The sequence below is a fragment of the Quercus robur genome, chromosome 9 (assembly GCF_932294415.1).
Source record: "Quercus robur chromosome 9, dhQueRobu3.1, whole genome shotgun sequence".
NCBI classification, from domain to species: Eukaryota; Viridiplantae; Streptophyta; class Magnoliopsida; order Fagales; family Fagaceae; genus Quercus; species Quercus robur.
Window position 1 is genome coordinate 47,081,517 of NC_065542.1, and position 21,368 is coordinate 47,102,884.

The following is a 21,368-nucleotide window of genomic DNA, read 5'->3' on the forward strand; positions in this document are numbered from 1 at the left end:
CCTTGTATATTATAGGATTTTAATGTATATGAGTTTAGCTTAGAGTTGGTGAAGAATCGCACATTCAGTGGAACTCGAGTCTGATTTGTGAATAGCTCAAAATTGTAACACCCACGAATGGACATATGAGGAGCATGTGAGGAATTTCAAAAGTCAGTTGCAGTTGTATTGACTTGCGAGTAGCAAATGCTCCTTATCCCTGAGTTAGGTTAAATGTATCAACTATTAAATCACATGACTTGTTTAATTATTTAAACAAGTCACATGATTATTAAGTAGATTATGTAATTAAATATACATATAAATACTTATTTGACTGGCCACATAATAATTTTGGATGGAAATTTTGTCCGATTATCTCCAGGAGTTCACATATAAATCTAATATCTATACATGGTGATACTTGATTTCTTTTAAAACTGCTATGGTTGCCATTGCTACATAAATCACTAGGCCTTTCTTTTATATATACACATTTGGCTAGCCAATGTTGTTTTTGAAGTTCATTGAAAAATTAACTGCAGAAACAGTGGCAAATAAATCTCGAGACACAGACAATTTTCAATTTGAAAAAGATATATTGATTGTATATACAATATCCGAAATATACAACTCTTTCCTCCCTAAAGCCATTCTTGGTCAAAAATTTCTCCCATCCCTCATACCAAGCTCCCTCCCAATACCAATGACTTAAACCAACATCTCCCTAACCTCGTGCAATTATAAAAGCGAAGTGGAGACAAAAATTCAAAAATAAAAAAGGCCAAAGGACAGAAAAAACTAAAGAGGACAATGTCAAAATTTGAGTCCCAACTTTCGTCTAATAATATATGGTATGCACATAGGGAGCAGAGTTGGGTTTAGCCTTTAAGCTTTGCCAAGAATTGGTTCAAATTGTATTCTTCGGTATACTGTGAATGATCCCAGAGTTCCTCGAGTCCACCAAGGATGGCTTTTAACCCTTTTCCACTGCCCACCAATTTTGTATCTACATCAACATTTCTATCTGAATTCTTCGGTACAGAAGCTCCCTACATATATCAAATAAATGTTCCACATGTCATAACCCAACTTAGAAAATTTTAAAGGAAAAGAAGCATGTCGACTTGATAAAAGAAATTACAAATTTTATGCAAGCAGAGCAAAACACACACACACACACACAACTCATATCCTCTGGACAAAATAAGACCCAAGTAAAAAAGAAAAGTATCAAAACACAACTCATTCTTCTGGACAAAAATAAGATCCAAGCCAAAAAAAAAAGTATCAACACCCTCTCCTAAATTGGATTTTTCCTAGTGAATCAAGGTCCAGTATTTGATCAATTTGTCATCCATTAAAGCTTAGTTATGAATTGAGCTTAACATTAAAAATAACAAGGCGAAGAACATGTTCAATAGAGTGCAGTGAGCAATACCTTGTTAGAGGGTTCTACTGATGCAAATAGATCAAGCAATTGGTCTGTGTTCATAGTTTTCATACTAGCGTTCTCTGCATTAATGACAGCATTAGCAACTGAAACTTTGAACCTTTGGAGGCTCATAACTTTCTCTTCCACAGTGCCACGCATTATGAGTCGATGGACATTCACGACTTTCCGCTGACCTAACCTGTGTGCTCTGTCCATTGCCTGTGCAAGTGAAAATACATTAGATGAGCATACTTGTTATGATGGAACTAACAATAGTTCTGTCTACCCCTTCCCCTCTAGAACACAAGTGCCCAAAGTCGCATTCCCTTGAAGAAAGAAATAAGACATCAGAAACAACAGACACCTATAATTACCTGATGATCTCGCATTGGATTCCAATCATGCTCCATGAAAATCAGGGTGTCTGCAGATGTTAGGTTCAAACCAAGCCCACCAACTGCAAAGAGTTATTAGAATCAACTTCCATCCTAGTGGAATCTCAGTGTTAAAAGAAAAGGCAAATAGAACTTACCATGTGTTGTAAGTAGTAGGGCATCAATAGTAGGGTCAGAATTAAATGTTTTAACAATGTCAAAACGTTTTTCAGATTCAACTGATCCATCCAACCGCAGATATGTGACACTGCTTTGAAAAGCAACATAAGTAAAACCATTAGAACAACGAATGCACCAATAGACATAGCATGACTCATATTTATGCAGTTGCATGATTGATTTGAGAAAGGAAAAAGGAAAAAGAAAATAAAAAGCAAAAGGGGATACATAAAGAATATAATATAATTAGAATCAAATATAAATATATTTGAAATAGTATAGTCATTAAATAAAATAATTTTCTATTTTAATTTAACCTTTAATATATTAATCATGATTTTTTCCAGTTGATGACTTACAAACAATCCTTGATCTAATTCTCAATTTCTAGTGTGCTATCCACTTCCAATATTATTTTATTTATTATTATTATTTTATAAGTAGTATTATTTATTCAAAAAAATAACTTTATGTTCATGATGAATGAACAAAAAAGTATCTAGAAGGCTACAACAAAATCATATAAGAAAACGGGTCCTGAAACTCCAAAACAGAATGAGAATTGGTGATACCCCACGGTTGGGACCAATGAATTTCAAATGAATATGAAAATTTGCTGACTAATGAAAAGAACATAGTATTGACATCACCTTCTTTCAACTAAAGGACTCTAGATTTTTGCCTTCAACTTGATTCTTTCATCCATGAAATCTTTTCTAGTCTATCCTCAATTAGCCTCTACCATCCCTTTCTTTGTTATATAGGTTACACTCCTCCAAATCCAGCCTAGATAGCTCAACCAATGAGCTCTATTTTATTGCACTTCTATATCCCTAAATACTCTCCTTATTCAACTTTTTCTCTAATCACCTTTCAATTGGTAAAGCTTCTTGACAGGAAAAAACTAGCTAAGCCTGCCAAGCAGCTATTCCATCAACCATGCCAAGTTCCTTTAACCACATTCTCAAATTAAAACAGACTTCCACCCCTCTTAAACCACCATAATCTAACAAAATAGGATAATAATATGAAACAAGCTGAGGTAAGAACCACTGAACTACATTTTGATAATGATCCTCCCTCAACATCAAAGCCAAAAATCGGTCAAAGTGAGGAATAGAAGGTTGATCTTGATTATTTCTCTCTGTAAAAGAGCCCACTTCTTGTGAAAAATGGAGCAATTTTAACTAATTAATAAAATCTGTAAAACTATTATGGTTGAAGACAATCTCAGACAGTACGAGAATCTCACTGCATTGAAGTCCTGTATGCGCCAAGCTGCTATCCATCTCCCTTTAACCATTCTTCCCATAAAATTAATCTTACCCCATCATTATTTGGTCCCTAGACACCCCGAAAACACCCCCTTTGAAATTATCCTCCACATTCCAAAATAAGTGAAAGACCAAAAGATTCACCCACTGTCCAATGAACTTCCTCCACCACTCATTTATTCAATATGATATGAATTCCACCTGCTTTGACGTTCAAGTCTAGGTGCATGTACTAGGGCTTTATGCATGTATGAACTTACAAAAGAAAAAAGTACATATAGTGGAACACAAATTAAAGAATAAAATAAATAAGAAAAAATATTTATATTCAGTGAATAATGGAGATAAGGAGACTAACTTCTTCATATGAGTGTGAAACAAATCTCTTTCAATTATGTCTAGAAAGGCCTGCATTAGATTCCATTGTAAATGCCATCAGAAAAGCACACATGTTTAACCTCAACATCACATTAGTCAAACATGGAGTAGTATACATACTTTATGCTGGGCAAATATCAAAACTCTGTGCTGCCCTACTGCAATGGTACCTTCAGAACTTGAAGCATCAGCACCTATCCCACACTCTTCAAGAATCTCCTGAAGAGCAACTAACTTGGGAGAGTGGTGCAGTCTATGAAGTTCTGAAATAATGTCTGAATTTGCAGGTAGGAGTTCTGACAAAAGGTATTTCAATGACTCTGGAACCTTTTCACCGATGGCAAGCAATGGATGACCACAAAGTTTTAGCAAGTACTGAAGTGCCTGAAACATGTAACACAGTACATACATCAGGTCACAGAAACAGATTAAACTTAATTAAACTATGGCTCATATTGCTTTCGAGATGTTATGGGTTCAATCTCTCTTTTGCTAGTTGGGTATTGATGTCCCTACTCCTATGCAGATATATTGTGACAATCAAGCTGTTATCTTGATTGATTAAGCCCTAAACCTTTTTTCCTTTTTCTTACAGTCTCTGCTTCTCTCTATTCTTATCTTCTTCATTCTTGAGTCTCAACCCTATGCTTTCATATTTTACAACTCAACTGTGGAAAAGAGTGACTCATGAAGAAAACATAAACAAATAAATAACCAGTTGACCACAGTACCTGGAAAATATGGGAAGATGCTTTGGTTGAACTACCTCCTTCGCCCTTATCTGCGGAATCATCTAGTTTTACAATACTTGAGATTTCTTGCCTTACATTTGCCCCTGAAAATCGTTCATACAGTTTTAATTGCACAGGGCTCAAGTCACAGTATCTGTCCTGAATAATTTTCTCTGGCAGATCAGACAGGACTTCATCTTTTGTTCGACGGAGAAGGAATGGCATCACCTGTAGAATGGAAAACCCTTCAATTAGAAGAGGATTTTTTTTTTTTCTTTCTCTGATAGGTAATCTTTCAATTAGAAGAGGATGTGTTAACCATTGCGTCATATATAAAATATAAAATAAAAACTAAAAAACCCAAAAAAAGTGCACCTGTTTGTGCAGTGCTTCCATAGCAAGTACCCCTGCTTCAGCATCCTTGGCAGAACATTTAGAATCTCTAGCTGCTAGCAGTGGTTTTCCATACATGGCTTGGAACTGCAAATGCCAGATAAAACCAACAAATGTTTTGGGCATTAGACAATAGCATGAAAAAGGATGAAGCTAAGTACAATAGGGACAATACTATCAGAGAGGCTGAAGCCGTAGCAGAAAAGCTTAGTTCATCAAATGACAATGCTGATCAATCAATAATACATCATATAGGGAGGCTATAGCCAGATTATAAAACAACCATTGGTATTTGATACAGCAGCAACTCAAAATAAATAAATAAAGGCTGAAATTTTTTCCTGTTCTATGTTAGTCATTCCAACCACAGTTCACAAATGGCAATCAACGAGCCATATGCACATGTATGATCCTTAATGCTGTTAATAGACGAGAGAGAGAGAGGAACAACTTAAATACTATAATCCATTTTTCCTTTTATGAAAAAAATTAAATAAATTACAAATAGTGAAAGCTATGCAAATTAAGTTATGAAAATAAGGATAATGAATACTAATTTCTAGTCAATGATTAAATTCTCTAGACATGGTAAAAGCATGCGAAAGATTAAAATCAAGGAATTAGAATTACAGAAACAAGATAGGAAGAAAAAGGGGGGAAAAAGAATAGAAAAATACACTTGTGGCTGGTCAGTGGATGTGTGGAGCCATGAAGGACAATGAAAGGGAATTCAATATCAAGTCATTGATAAAAAATCTTGAAATCAAGAAGACGGCATCTTTGAATTATATATAATACTATAAACACATCAATATAGTTTATGTCCAGGAACATAATCTGCTTGTCAAGCATTCGTTTTTCTCTTTTTAATCATAATGCTCAACATCTTTAGTCAATAATTAAAAAAAAAAAAAAAAAAAAAAAAAAAAAAAAAGATATGCTGAAAAGTAAATGAAAGTCAGGAGGCACAAATATACCTGTCTCTCCGTTCCAAGAAACCCCGGCATTAGGAAATCAAAGAGAGACCATAAATCCATGATGTTGTTCTGCAACAGAAGGTGAACTATTTCTCAGAAAAACTGTTCAATTTTTTCTTAAGGTTCTAACACTGTAACTAACCTGGATTGGTGTTCCACTCAGTATAAGGCGGTGCTGGGCTTTCAACTGCTTTACTGCGAGTGTAATTTTAGATTTTGCATTCTTGATGATGTGACCTTCGTCTAAAATACAATAATTCCATAGAAGATGTCCAAGATAATCAATATCTCTACGAACCACATCATATGATGTTATCACAACATTATGCTTATTAAAATGTCCCCGAAGAGAAATGCGCTCTTGAACAGAACCAACATATTGGAGAGTAGATACTACAGAATCATCAATATACTTCTCTATCTCAAAGGCCCAGTGTCCAACAAGGGTCGATGGACAAACTATTAAAGACGGTGGAAGATCATCACCGATATTCAGAGTGCGATGCTCAACTATGTCAGATGCCACAATTGCAGATGCTTGAAGTGTCTTACCAAGGCCCATATCATCACATAAGATTCCATGAAGCTTGAATCGTTTTAAAAATGCCAACCAATTTATACCTTCCTGTTGATACCTGGAAACATCAAAAGATCATCATAGCTCAGAATGAGGACTTTAATTCAGATCACAATGAAGGAACAATCAACAGCAGGATCAAACCATAAATAAAAGGAGTTACAAATCTAAGCAGATCAAGCTAGAAAGAAAAAGGAAAAAAAAAAAAAAATCCAGTATCCTTAGAAAAAAAACCAGGCAAATTCTCCTACACTGATGAACCTTCGAAAGGCATTGTTTGCTATCTTGATCCAACCCCTAACTTGAAGGGGTCAAGTTCCCTTTTAGAGGGAAAGAATTGATGGTGCAACCAAAGCATGGTTAGTGAAACACTATCCGCCTTGAAAGCCTAAGGTTAAGGCAAAGTCCAATAATAAGTATCCATGGTAGTTAATTAAGTTTTTGTATTTTATTTCAGGTCTAGTTTCCTTATTCCCGAGTCATGGTTTACTTTGGTAAGTCTGCAATCGTTGGGCATGTGTCATAGTTGTGGGCCTTGAGTTTTATTTAATTAATAAATAAGTCTTAATTTGTTTATGGATCTTTATATGTGGCTTTTGGTTTGATTCAATTTGGATTTGGTTTCCTAGTCAAAGTAGGAGTTCTAGTTCTCTATTAAGAGAACTTAACAGGCTATTCCCAAAACCGAACAACACTGACCAGAAAGCAACCCGCTCCCACCCAAAGAAACCACAGACCCATAACAATCCAACCGGTGGCTACAACAGACCCAACTTGCCGTTCACCACCCTTGCATTGGAGGCCAGTTGAGGTTCAGCTGTGAAACACCAAACGTCAATGCCACAAAACACCAAAACCCAACAACATCAATGCTGCAAAACCAAGATCTACCACTGCTGCAATGAAGAAGCCGCTGGTTGAGCTTTGGCAGCGTCATTGCGGACTGTCAACTCACAAGAGCCACCATGATCGTCAAGCCAGAGAGAAAAAGATTTGTGAATTGAGCAGGATAAACATAAAAATTACTATTAATGGGTTTCAAAACCTAGATCAAATATTTACAAAAATGCCACTGCCTTTCTATAAAAAAAAAAAAGGGATCTCAAAGCACCATGGGGCTGTTCTACCAAAATAGTTCTGCACAGTGATTTTGAGAACAAAATTCTGAAGTTGGGTATCTGAAAACAACTTTCCAAACAAGATTTTTTTGTGTGGGACCCACATTTTGTTTTTAAATCAAGAAAACTGGTTTAAAAGTTGGTTACCAAACAGCCACTAGTATTTAGGCTCTATTTTTTTTTTAATAAAAAAAAAAGAAAAAAAAAGAAGAGAGATTTAGGGAATATGTAAGTATGTTATTGTACTCAAACAAGGAGTAGATCAACAAAATGTTAAGTATTTTGAGTACAGAGTCATGTTAACTTTATTGTTCTTTCTTCTTTTCCTTTTCACTCTCTCCCCCTCTCTCTCTCTCTCCTTTTTGCTACTTTGTCATTTACAAGTACTATTCACATGCACTGTTTACAGAATGTGAAATAGTTCAATTTCCATTTTTTCTTACCTCTTTTTAACCCTAAATCAACTCTTTTTCTCTTCCCTATAAAATACTTTATCTAAAAGGTTCCAAACCGTAGATCCACAAATCCTTCAAAAGTATACAAATTCTCAAATTTGTCATACAATAATTAACAATCTAAGTTGGAAGTTTAATTCCAATTCTTCCCAACAAATAAAAATACTACACTTGGTCACTCCAAGTTTATTATTATTATTTTTAGAAATCTAGCAGAAATTTCAAGACACTTGGTAGAGCATTCAAGGATAAGTATGGGAATCTCCCAAATGAACCGGTTCCGGCTCACCCAAGATGTTAGCTTGGTTACTGATGTAATTAACTTTACATGGCTCCAATATGAGGGTTTTTAACAATTAGTGTTCAGAGTTTGGACCAATGTTTTCTTCTTGATAAGTATGAACCAATGTTTTAAAAACAAAACCATTCAAATGACCAGAAAAGGGAGAGATTCAAGGTTTTAAGGTTGGACCAAGGTTCAAACCAAGGTCAAACTATAATGATGTGATAATTAATAAAGAAAATAATAAAAATATTAAATTTCTAAAAAAACTAGCAAGTTTTGACTAATAAATTTCTAAAGAAATTTTGAACAACATTCAAATGAATTTTCATAATTTTAATAAGTTTAAAAGAAAATAATAGATAGCATAAACAAGCATAAAAGTATTGTATTTAGTAATCCTTCAAGTTAAAATATTTTAATCTAAAATAAGACCATTTTTTACACAAATTCATAAGTAGCACATTCACATTCAAAACCACAATTCTTAAATCATTATGAAAGAATAAATATTGATGGAAAGAGGTGATAAAACAAAATAAGACATTTTTAATCCTCACTAAGAATATAATATAATAGTAAATAATTAAATGACAACCAACACAACTGGTCTAATGGATAGCATGTTAGACATATTTTGGGCGTTGGAGCCCAATCTTAATTTTTCTTTAAAAATGAAATTCTTCCCCGGCCTGGTCAGACTGCTAACGGTTCTGTTGTTCGTTGGTCCAACCACAGTTCATGGAGTTCTCACAAAATTACAAAAATAACAATTTCTAACTTCAAAAACTGGCTGGACCTCCAGTTCCCAGTTAACCTGGTCGAACTGGACGGTCGTCCAATTTTAAAATCTATGGTCTGGACCTCCACATATGAGAAAATTATCCTGAAAAACAGGTAACTTCCAATCCTAACCAAATTTGTGCCTATAATTACCACAGAGACAAAAAAATCCATTGTTGGAAAGCATGACATACATACCTTCTCAATGTCATTTTCAGTTCAGTATGGAGCTTGTAATCATCAATATGGGAGTTGTCAAGTAGTTGCTCCAGAAACCGTGCATCTTCAGCATTTCTAGATAAATCTTCATTCACAGCATCAGGTGGGGGAAGGCCACGTGCTAATGGAAGAAGTGGCACAAGGGCAGCAAAACTATGTGTCACACTCTGCCTGACAGACTGATCACTGTCGCTCATACACTTCAGAAGAGGAACAACTAACAAAGGAGCGTAAGGGACCAATTCCACACCCAGTCCCTGAACAAGCAAACTAATGAGCATGCCAGCACCCTGTCGGGTATGGACAGATGTCATATCCCCTAACATGGGAATGGCATTTTTAATAACAGCTCCCATCACATCTTTAGTCATTGATTTGGCCATTGAAGTGATGCACCTAGAAGCAGCTAATCTAACAGCAATGTGGGAATGGCAAACACATTTGAAAATGGAAGGCAGAAGGGTGAGTAGTTTTGGTTTCAAAACCTCATTCAGCATAGGAGCAATGGAACGTACTACCTGCAAATCAGAAATGATATAATGAAATGAGACAACACAAACACACACAGAATATAAGACTAATATCATACGCGAACAAGTAATACAATAGAGATGGGGGAATACCCCCTTGATAAACAATGCAGTTTATTACATGACCTGTACCATGAGCCAGTAAAGGGTACAGACTATGCACACAAAGTTAGTGACAACACTCAAACAAAACAATAAAGGACACAAAGCATAATCTGCATAATTAGGTATAGTGGTCAAGGATTCCCCTTCACAGAAAATGTAGAGATGAATTGATGTATTCTTTTATTGGATTTGGATCCAACTATACGTTTCTTGACAGATCAAAGACCTACTGATCAAGGTAAAAGGAAAATCATATACAATCCTATTCAGTTTAGTCTTTAAGATGTAGTAATACTTCTTTTTTACTTAGTTTACAGTCTAGGATTTCTCTCTCAGTTAGATGCATTAGGTGACCCAATTAGTTGATAAAGGATTCATGGAGCAGGCCCCAAATTAGATGGAATTAAGGCTTAATTTAGTTGAACAAAAAGGAAAATGAAGGCTCCACTCATACAATATGATGCTATCTGCACAGAACTTGATTAAAGTTTTCTTCAAGAAATAGAAGAGTTCAGCAGTCACACACCAGGTACTATCAAAACCACTTTTGAGACCTCAGCACACAGTAGTTGATATGTAAGGAACTTTAAAATAAGGAATTGAGTAATGGACAGTTACCAAAAAGAAAGTTCTGAAAACTGTTTAAAAAACATATCCTTGATTCTCAAGCTACAAGAGAGAATTAGGGATATATCCTACAAATATGAAGGAAAAGAGATGTTGAAAGCTAAGTAAAATAATGCTTTGCTCAAGTTTGTGAAAAACATTTACATGGATACTTATGACTGATGGTCACTTTAAAATGTGGCACTTAAAGAAAGATTCATATGGACACCATCACAAAGTAAAATCCATAAAGCAAAAGTAAAGTAGAATCAAGAACCTAGTTTCAAATAAATATCCAATATCCAAAATAGGGACAACAGCTGGCAGAAATGATATATCATTACTTATGATTAATACATTGGTAAAATAACTAAAAGAGGTCAAACAATAAATATAAGGATAATAATAACCTGAATATTATTTATCAAGATCTGGGGATCCTTAATGGATTCAATAGCTAGCATGACTTGATTTTCATCTGCAGGACTCACACCCTCAGTATTGGAAGGCTTAAGAACTTCGGTAAGGCAGTCCCAAAGTTTAGGAAGCCTCTCAAATAATGAAGCACCAAACTTCTCACAGATATGCCTCAATGCAAGTTCAGACCCACGTCTGCTGATAAAGCCCTCAACCCTTGACCGATCTTCACTTCCAGCCAGCATGTGTACCTTTGACTTCTGTTTACCTATACTAGTTCCAAAGGATAGGAGACCCTGATCATCGATTACCTCCATGGAACTGATGACTCCTGCTTGAGGTGTCTCACAAGGATCCATGCACGTTAAACTACATATATTCTTGATTAACTTATCATTTGGGCTAGGCCTACGTGAAATACAATGAAAAATAAGCTCCGCCAGTGCTGCAGCAGCCTTCTGCTGCAGTATTTCCTCCTTCAGAAGACAAGAAAGATAGATTAAGATCATGCAAAAGATGTCTTTACATGGTAAAAAAAAGCATTCACACCCAACATACTACCTGCTCTCTTTTTATTGAAGCCATCAAAGGCAAAATAATTGGATTGAGTCGTGCAGGAAGCTCTGACATCCAGACAACTGCAGCAGCAACTAAGGCAGACACAGTAACATGCAGATTACTCTGCCGATTGTTCCAAAATGTAAGAATGAGCATGTCAAAAAGTACAAGTGAAAAACCATTGGTATCTTTGGGAGAAAAAAACAAAACACAAACTAAGAAACTGATATAAAAATCTCAGAATAATGATTAAAATACAGATTATATGAGAAGTGGGGGACAGGGGACCAATGTAAAGTTAAAACCATTGAACTTAACCTTGTAGTATAGAGTTTTTTTTTTTTTTTTTTTTTTAAATATTTTTTTATTGGTAAGTTACACATGCACCAAGCAAGTCTTCAACTCACAATCTTACTCTCCATCCCGTTATTATGAGACGAAGAAGTGCCAATTAAGCTATAACTCTTTGATGACCCAAAAGCATATATAGATCATGAATGCAGCAATTCTGTAGTGACATCAGAAAGAAATTACAGATATCCTTTTTCCATTTAACCCTCAAGGGCTTCAAGCAGCATACAAGAATGTAAATATACCTGAACACATTTTAAATACCCCGAAGTCGTCAAAAGTCGTTGTTTTAATGACTCCACATCATCAACAATCTGCGCTCCCAAAGATTCACTAACAACATTATCATTAACCAACGTTGGAACTTTTGATGCAAAATTAATTGCATCATCTGCACTCAAGCTTTCCAAGTCAATTCTGATGGTAGTCAACAAATCCTTAAACATGCCAGGTGACTCAATAGCACGTAATAACTGGGTAGCCTCACCACGCATCTTCGAATATGTTCTTGAAAGCTCAGCATAAGGACGAAGTGAATCCTTTGTAGGGAATGCAGGGTTTGAGCATGCCAACAAATCCAACAGCCATTCTTTGAGATGACTGGGAACATTAGGTGCAACTACAGAGATTCCTAAGCCATCACTGCTCTCAATTTCTTTAAACCATGAAATAAGAACCATAGATGCCACCTGATGGATTATAGACACAATCAAGATAAGGCGAGAGCAGAGGAGAGGAAGCAAAAGTTGTATTTCTAATCAAACCCAAAAAGGACTAGTACCTGTCTTTGGACCCCAGATGAAGAGGAAAGTGCATTCCACAGTGGATCAATTACATTTTGCATAGACCCCAGATGCAATTTAGAAGCAAAAATCCCCAATGCTGATGCCGTAACCACTCTGGTATTAGTTACTGACATTTCCACGTCAGCACCAACAATTACCTTAACTGGATTGGCAGAAACATCTACATTTCTTTCTTGTGGAACAATGGCAGCTGTAGATTCCAAGACAACATTTCTACAAGACTCGCTTTCAAGTTTCACGGCTCTCATTTTAGCTGCAGCTCTAAAATGACTCTTTCGTGGAAGGGCAACAGGCCAAAACATTTTTGTAGCATCTAATGCTGAACCATATGGAGTTGTTGCAAGTTCTATCCAAGAAGACATATATGACCTAGCAGCATTTTCCAAGTCCCCCACTGGGCACTAGCACCAATCAAAAAGAGTAGAATAAGTTAAAAAGGCAAAGAAAAATATCAGCAAGTAAACATCATAAAATGATAATTAATAGAGGCAGTGCAAAGAAATATGATTAGATTATATATATATATGTTAGACGGGATAGAATATGAAACTTAAGGTGTCCACTCTATGATGATTGCTCTTTATCATCAAGCTAAGACACCAATGGGTTACTTTTTTGTGTAAGTGGGATTTGATCCCAAGTTCCTTGTTTGATGACAAGAGACTTTATTAGTTGACCTAATTGGCACCCACAAATAAGATAGACAAATTAGGTATAGCATTAGAAAAACATTTTTTAAAACAAAAAACAATTATAATAAATAATTCCTAAAATCTGAAGGAATTTTTGCAGTATGATATTTTTCTGATCAGTATAAAAGTACTTGATTAACGAGAAATAATGAGGTCCAAATACATAGGTAGTATACCACAGAACACTCAAACAAGAAAAGAAAAGAGGAAAGAAATTAACAAAGAGATATTCTATCTAGAAAGGATATCAAATCTGGACCACACTCGGAGTAATGCGAGAAGGCCTGATTCCAAGCAAATAAAGTGCCAGCCAACTGCGATTAAAACTGATCCACTGATAGAGTTCCTTTGTCTCCAAATAGTCCACATCAAAAAAGAAGAAATCGCTCTCCAGACAGGCAACCGACCCTTTTTAACATACAGACCAATCCAAATCAACTGTAAGTCTAACACCCGTCTAAGCATCACCCCATTTATACCAAGAAGTCAAACAAAAGAAAACCCTAGAGCTCTCTAGCTATCCAGAAAGATAAAAATAAATGGTTGATTGTCTCTCCATCAGACTTACACAAGCTACACCAATCAGGGACAACAACGCTTCACTTCTGTAAATTGTATGTTGTGAGAATCTTGCCTTTCATTGTTGCCCACATGAAAAAACAAACCTGATGTGGGGATCTAGTTCTCCAAGTAGCTCACCAAGGGGATTAAAAAAAAAAAAAAAAAAAAAAAGAGAGAGAATCCCCACCTGTTCGCAAAGCACTATAGAAAGTACTCACTTTGAACCCCTAAGCTTTAGACAAATCCAAGCCATCTGATTCTCCTGAGACTTGCGTAACTGAACAAAGTATAACTCATCAAGAAATGAATCCGAGGATTCCAAATTATGCATGTCTTGAATAAAAACTGGGTGCCAATGAATTCCGCCAATCAGCCACCATTGTGTCTTTATGTCTAGCAATTAGGAAAAATACGATCTTTAAAAAGCCCATCTCCCCACCAACAATTGTGCCAAAGCTAAACTACATCCCCTAAACCTAATTCACATTTCACCAAATTGGCAAACTCTTCCCAACCCAATATACTTCCACAGACTCAACCATGTCCCCCTCTCCCCCCCCCCCCAAAAAAAAAAAAAAAAAAAAAACATAAACAAGTTTGTTCACCAACCACCCAGGAAACTCTGTACTTAGTAGCAAAAACTGCGCCATGATATGTTAGCCTCCACCCCTAAATGCCAAAACCATTTACCCAACAGAAGTTCATTAAAAGCAAACAAGCACCTAATCCCCAAACCTCCCACCTGAATGGGATAAGAAACCGGATTCTAATTTACAAGATAAAATTTGAGCTCATCTGCCTATTGACAAGATAGAATATGCACTGAAACTTATTCCATTACTCTAACTTCTTAATATAATTTAGTTTAAGCATCACAGTGTAGGAAGTAGGAGATGATATTTATACAAATGCAGTTATTAAAGCCTCAAAGAAATTAAATGCCAAAACCATTTACCCAACAGCAGTTCATTAAAAGCAAACAAGCACCTAATCCCCAAACCTCCCACCTGAGTGGTATAAGAAACTGGATTCTAATTTACAAGATAAAATTTGAGCTCATCTGCTTATTGACAAGATAGAATATGCACGGAAACTTATTCCATTATTCTAACTTCTAAATATAATTTGGTTTAAGCATCACAGTGTAGGAAGTAGGAGATGATATTTATACATATGCAGTTATTAAAGCCTCAAAGATTAACTTTTCTATCAGGCCAACAAACTTTAGAAACTTGATGCCACACATTCTTTAAATACAATTAAAATCAAACTTGAAGTACTTCATGCAGGTCTTTTTAAAGATCATCATTATATCAACCTAACAAAAATAATTTGATCATCAAGCTGATACAGGCTTCTGTGTTGGTTGTAGATATTCTTTACCTTCAGATTTTAAAATTTTTATAGCTTTAATAAGAAAAAAAATTAGGAAATCATGTTTACAACCAAAAAAAAGAAGTGTTATATGAAACAATAACATCACAAAATAAAAGTGAAACATAATCATGCAAGCCATTTAAAGCATATAAAATTTTTCAAAAACCTATTAAACCTAATTAACAGTAAGATATTTCAAAGTTAATCAACATTTAAATCGTATAAATTTGAGAAGAAATTGTAATTAATCAACCATGCTTTGCATGCACAAATAAGGAAAAAAATACTATGAGTGAAACCGATTTGAAAAAAAAAAAAAAACATATTACATTAAAAACAAAATAAATATATAGAATATTATTAATAAAATATGAGAAACCAATTTTTTTGTCCCAAGGTCTACAACATATCTCACTTCCTTATTTCATGGTCAAAGGCTTCGGTTTACCCAAAGTAACCGATTCAAAAGAAAATCAAAACAGACAACAGCAAAACAAGAAAGTAAAAGAAAAGTGCAGCTTATGAAAGTCAACTACTCATAAATTAAAAACCTGGAGAAGAAGCCTCCAAACCCTCATTGAGCACTGCAAGATTTCCTCATTTGATTCCAGCAGCAAATTCTGATAAACAATCCTAAGGGTATCACCCAAAATAAAAGAAGGCCAAAATGAAGTATTGTAAGGCTCAAGAATATTCCTTTTGCTGCCTGCTTCAAGCAACCGCTCCTGCAAATTGAAATCTTTAGTCTACGGACAAACACTTATTGATAAACCAACTTAGAAATGTCTGAAGCAAACCGTTGCACAAAATCATAAACGTTCCATGTTACACACATTAGCAACAAAATTATAAATATTGGACTGAGTACATTTTATTAATAAGTAATTCGTACATGACAGGAACCAGTTTAGAAGAGCATAATTTTTTTTACCAAAGTGCGAATAGCTGAATAACGGACTGATGTGATACTATGCCTCATAAATGGCCATAACCGTGGTGCCAGTGTGGATAACATATAAGGATTTTCCCGTGAAATTATCCCTCCAGCATCATCACCACAGCCAACTTCATTTAGATCAAACTCCTCATTCTCTTTCAACGTCAAAGCTCCAAACATCTTAGGTATCATCTCTTCCTGGGAATAGATTTCCGCCAAAAGATTCATTACACTGCAAACAAGCTTGTAAAAATGAATCTCATATACTTTATTCAATGTCCTAAACTATCCTACAGATTTCATAAAGTAGCCACAATGCAGGACTGACCTAAGATTTAACTTCTGACACAAAGTTGTGATTTAAAATCACTTATTTATTACAAGTAATCAAATATATTAAAAGGGCAAAAAAAAAAAAAAGGATGAGCAACACATGCACATATTAAGCATGTAAGAGTAACACAAAAATTATTAACATCGGAATTCTACTAACTCTATAAAATCAAACAAAATGGAGAAAGAAAGAATCCATTGCAGTAATCTATCCATCCATATAGATATATATATATATATATAGAGAGAGAGAGAGAGAGAGAGTTGGGTTCAAATTACACCGGGTATAAGTTTAAGCAACGTTACACCAATAAAAAGCCTTCTTATGAATTCTCTTTATTAATATTTCTACAGTACTTGAAAGAAGGCTTCATCCTAACACTTTAAGCATGCATGATGTGTACCTAGGTACAATCAAGAAACATGAATAAAGTTTGCAAAAACTAGATAAAGATGTAAATGTGGCATCAAGGTGTGCACAAACGCAGCTAACAAATAACTACAGAAGAAAGAAGGAATGAACAAAAAAAAAAAATCTATTCATACTCAAATTCTCATTACAGACCATACCTTTTATGGTTAGACATATCAGAAGCAAAACAGAAAAACCCATCACAACCATAATCATTAAAATTACCTGCTGGTGGATGGGCTTAAATCATCCAAATCAAGTAATATATCCCAAAGTAGCATCACAATTGGATGTAACACATGATCCTCTAGAGCAACAATAGCAGCCGCTGTGGGTATTAAAGCATCTGCCGCAACTGCTCGAACATCATCATCAGGGTCCTCCAACCCAGTTTTACATGCAGGGAGAATGCTAGAAAGCAAGTCATGAAGCATCTCCTAGATCGACAAAAGAATCAAAAGATATAACTGAAGCATGGATCAAAAGGGGGGGGGGGGGGGGGGGGGGGGGGGAGAGAGAGAGACCTTGAATATAGATAGTACTTGTATTGATGGTTACACAACTGAAAATACAAGCCGAAAATTTGTGACTAAATAAACAAAAATTTACAAGAATCATTAGGCTACATTCCCCAAATTCATCCAATTAAATATGATACTTCTATCACCTTCATCATATTGAAAATAGAATTCTTTTTCTCATCTTCTTCAGCCCACAATGGAGCTCCAACTTCATACTTTATCAATAGAACCAATTCCATAGGGTTTTGGTTAAAAATCGGTAAGAATGCGTTATTATATATGATGACCAAAATGTATCCCATGCACAACTGAATCAAATTACCAAGCAAAGAAATAAATTCAACCTACTTTCAGGAGTCAGGACAAATATGAGTTTTAAGCACAAAAAAGGCAGCCACGTTTAACAGAGAGAGAAAATATTAACAATTTTGAAAGTCCTACCAAGAGCAAGGCCCTTTCTTTCCAGTTGGCAAGATCATTAGATAATGCATTAACCAAGATCCTGATTTTATGGTATGAATGTTAGAAGATAAAAGAAGGTGTTTCCTTCTAAGATTGACAACTAGGTTAAGCGAAGAACTTGTGAATATGCCTATGATAAATTTTCAGTTCTTCCAAAGGCTTAAGTTACTAGGAAATAGTGAATTTAACCATTTAACCAATATTCTAACACTCCCCCTTAGTAAGTAGAGCCCAACACATTGAATTTTAACTCTTTTAAAATTCACATAAAAGGATGACAAGGTTCAAACTCAAAATCACATGCCTTGATACTATAATAAATTACCAATTCTCCAAAAAGCTTAAGCTAAGAGGAAATGGTGATTTAATCATTTAACCAATATTCAAACAATTTCAAACCAAGTTTGGGAAGGTTTCCATTTGGAAGTAAAATTAATGCTTACATGGATTACAAAAAGTATTCGGATGTTGTAAAGCATTGGCCTTCAATTTGAGATCAATTAGTTCATCAGATTTCCCATGCCCAGATCAGACAACAAAGACACTGTTGGTGATAGATCAGCTACTCACAACTCTCAATTAAGATGCTTACCTACTTCCACAGGGACCTATTATGCAACTTTACTATCATATTAAAAATAATAATAAATAAAAACTAAAAAAAGGGACTTCCTAAGAAGGAAATCTTAAAAAAAAAAAAAAAAAAGGATTTATAGAAACCAATGTGTTTTGTTTATGGACAAAACTAGAATGGAATCATTCCGCCCAAAGTCTAGTAACAAGTGTAGTCACTTGTTCATTTCCGATCTTCTAGATCTTCAGAACAGGGCCATGGAAGAGTGAAGACACATTTGTGGCTACTTTGGAAATTTGTCCATTCAAGATTCATTTGTTGGGTCAATATGAAACCAATTCCATATAATTTTATTGATCTAATACATGTATTCGAGGATTAAACCAATCATTATTATCCTTGTATCACGTATCACTGTGTTATAAAGAACCTTTCATGATATTCGACAATCACAAGACTTTTATCCTATTTCTCCACACTTATAAGAATAAATGGTTACACTGCTGGCATTTGGTTTAGAATTAGATGACCCATAATGTTGTCATGGATGAGAAGTATTGGTGTTATTCTTTTGAGGTCCAATTGATGTGGAATGGCTGCTTGCATTAGATCCTTGTGATTGCCCTCTAGAAGCCACCATATGGCTCGAACTAGACTGGTTAAAGAATGCCCTATTCGGGCCCCTCCCTCGCTGAATTTCAACAGCCATAAGACATTGGTATGCTTGTGAAACATTACAAACAAATTGCTGGTTTAACAAGTCATGCAAGCTGGTCCACAAGCAACCAATATATTGTGCCACTTTTTGCTTGTCACTTTCATTTAACTTATTTCTAAGAAGCAAATAAAATTGTTCAGTGTAATCACAAACAGATCTGCCTCTTTTCTGACAATTTTGCAATCTTTGATACATTTACTGCATGTAATTATATGGTAAAAATGTCTCCATAAGCTTCTTAAGAATCTTCTCCCAATAAGATATCTTAGGTTTGCCTTGTCTTTAACGCATCATAATAAGCTGATCCCTCCAAGCTGAGGCTCTCCCTTGTCAGTTTCTTATTTTCTGGTAAATCATACAAATCAAACACCCCTCTATTTTTTTGGTGAAGTGGGGGGTGGAGATATGATAAATATCTCTCTAGATCAAACACTCTCTAAAAATTAGACAACCAATCAATAAATAATTCACTATACAAATCACCCCTTAACCTAGGAAACTCCACCATCCCAACACCTATCATCAAAGGGACTAGGTGCTGATCTCCTTGGGAGTTCCCACATGGAAAGGATATTCAGATTCCTCTTCATGCTCATAGCAATCCCCTCAGATTCATTGCCATCTTGAGAACAATAATCTCTTTGCATGACACGTTGTGCTAAAGCTTCAACCTGCATTTTAAAATCATCAATCATACCAACTACTACTTCTTGATCAAATGCAATGTTCCAATTTGGTGGAGGAGCTGGTCCAAGAGGCTGATTCTTTCTCCTTGGCAGCATCTTGCAAATCCTTAGAGAAAATAACCCAAATCCCCACCCATTTCCTTTGGATCAAAACTTGCATTTGATATTGTTAGAAGTATATCGTTAAATGATTAAATATACCAATCCCAATAGCTCAAGTTTTTGGAACAATCGATAATTTAACATAGTATCAGAGCAAGGAGGTACTGAGTTCCACCCTTCCTCCCATTTAAAATCTCACATGTTGGACCTCACCTATTAAAAGGGAATTTGAGCCCATACATGAGGGGAAATGTTAAAAGTATGTGATTAAATGATTAAATTTACCATATCCAAACAACTTAAGCTTTTAAGACAATCGGTAATTTAATAGATACCAACTGATGCAATTCAAAATATGAGTAAAAGAAAAAGAGAGCTTATGAAGGGATATCAGAGAGCTAGTTCAAGTTATAAAACTAGCAAGAACACTCAAGCTCAATCCCTAAGAAAATGGGAGAGGAAAAGTCACATATATTGGTTGAAAGTTCATTCAATTCTCTAGAAAAAGTTGTTGATACAACTTCAGAAAACTCCTAAAAAAAGTCAAGTTGCTGTGCTAGCTTAGGTGAGATCACAATCACTAATTCAAATGTAAAATAATGCTTCTAAATCTGTTGTGCAGATGTCACATTATCTACTACATAAAAATTAAAAGACTTAGCATAAGAAAATACTTCAATTTACACAAAACAACTAAAATCAACCATGTTTGGCACGTAATCAAATTATGGACATCTTGGCCTCCTTTTAGTGTTCCTCTTAAAATAATCAAGTGTAAAAAGTCCTCTTTCAAAAAAAGGTATCCAAAATCTCAACATTCTATTCATATTAAAGATATGCCAGACACTTAATGCAAAAGAAACATTTCACACATTTAAATTTCCTTTAGGTAGACCAATTTCCATAATTTCAAGGAATTGATGTACACTAAACAACCACAAGAACCATAATGCATAGTGAATCGATGCATGAGATGAGTCTTAACTTCTAGAAGAACTAGAATTATCACAATAAATAGTGCTTCAAAGATTTACCTGCCGCACAGCAACCAAATACTTGATACCCAAAAGACTCCCATGACGAATTTCCCACTCTGGTCTACACTGAACAAATATTTATAATGTAAGCATAAACATTGCAAATCACAAGAAGGGAAAGGGTAAGAATGTTAGAACCACACAATAATCAATATTATTTAACACCAAAAGCATACCCTTAGATCACAGTTACCTGCATTTTCAGCAATATATTTAAGCTTTCATGAACTAATGTGGGATGCATGTACTTAAACACGGCACCTAATGCTTGAGCGCAGGTCTCCCGTACAGGAGCAACAACCTGATCCGATACATAATCACCAAATCTGCAATAAAATAAAATAAAATAATAAAATTTACTGATATATGAATACACAAACACAGATCTGAAATACATAGTCTACTGTACCTAATAAATTAAGAGGAA

The 21,368-nt window shown here is 35.1% G+C and overlaps 1 protein-coding gene across 3 annotated transcripts in view; it reads right to left on the bottom strand.

Annotated features, from left to right (window-relative positions):
• Positions 1 to 557: 557 nt before the first annotated feature.
• The window catches only part of LOC126698758 (TATA-binding protein-associated factor BTAF1), a 39,262-nt gene continuing 18,451 nt past the window's right edge, over positions 558 to 21,368 (bottom strand). For 2 of the 3 annotated variants that reach the window (XM_050396178.1, XM_050396179.1), the window contains exons 10-29: positions 21,135 to 21,267; positions 20,939 to 21,007; positions 17,067 to 17,278; positions 16,091 to 16,328; positions 15,711 to 15,884; positions 12,505 to 12,930; positions 11,969 to 12,412; positions 11,376 to 11,495; positions 10,808 to 11,290; positions 9,136 to 9,674; positions 5,864 to 6,356; positions 5,722 to 5,790; positions 4,727 to 4,831; positions 4,352 to 4,579; positions 3,741 to 4,004; positions 3,601 to 3,650; positions 1,947 to 2,059; positions 1,789 to 1,871; positions 1,421 to 1,633; positions 558 to 1,031 (exon numbers count right to left, since the gene is read on the bottom strand). In XM_050396178.1, the coding sequence (XP_050252135.1) occupies positions 861 to 1,031; positions 1,421 to 1,633; positions 1,789 to 1,871; positions 1,947 to 2,059; positions 3,601 to 3,650; positions 3,741 to 4,004; positions 4,352 to 4,579; positions 4,727 to 4,831; positions 5,722 to 5,790; positions 5,864 to 6,356; positions 9,136 to 9,674; positions 10,808 to 11,290; positions 11,376 to 11,495; positions 11,969 to 12,412; positions 12,505 to 12,930; positions 15,711 to 15,884; positions 16,091 to 16,328; positions 17,067 to 17,278; positions 20,939 to 21,007; positions 21,135 to 21,267 (4,627 nt within the window). In that variant the 3' untranslated portion in view covers positions 558 to 860. The remainder of the gene's footprint in view (positions 1,032 to 1,420; positions 1,634 to 1,788; positions 1,872 to 1,946; positions 2,060 to 3,600; positions 3,651 to 3,740; positions 4,005 to 4,351; positions 4,580 to 4,726; positions 4,832 to 5,721; positions 5,791 to 5,863; positions 6,357 to 9,135; positions 9,675 to 10,807; positions 11,291 to 11,375; positions 11,496 to 11,968; positions 12,413 to 12,504; positions 12,931 to 15,710; positions 15,885 to 16,090; positions 16,329 to 17,066; positions 17,279 to 20,938; positions 21,008 to 21,134; positions 21,268 to 21,368) is intronic. The other variant, XM_050396180.1, reaches the window with a different exon arrangement.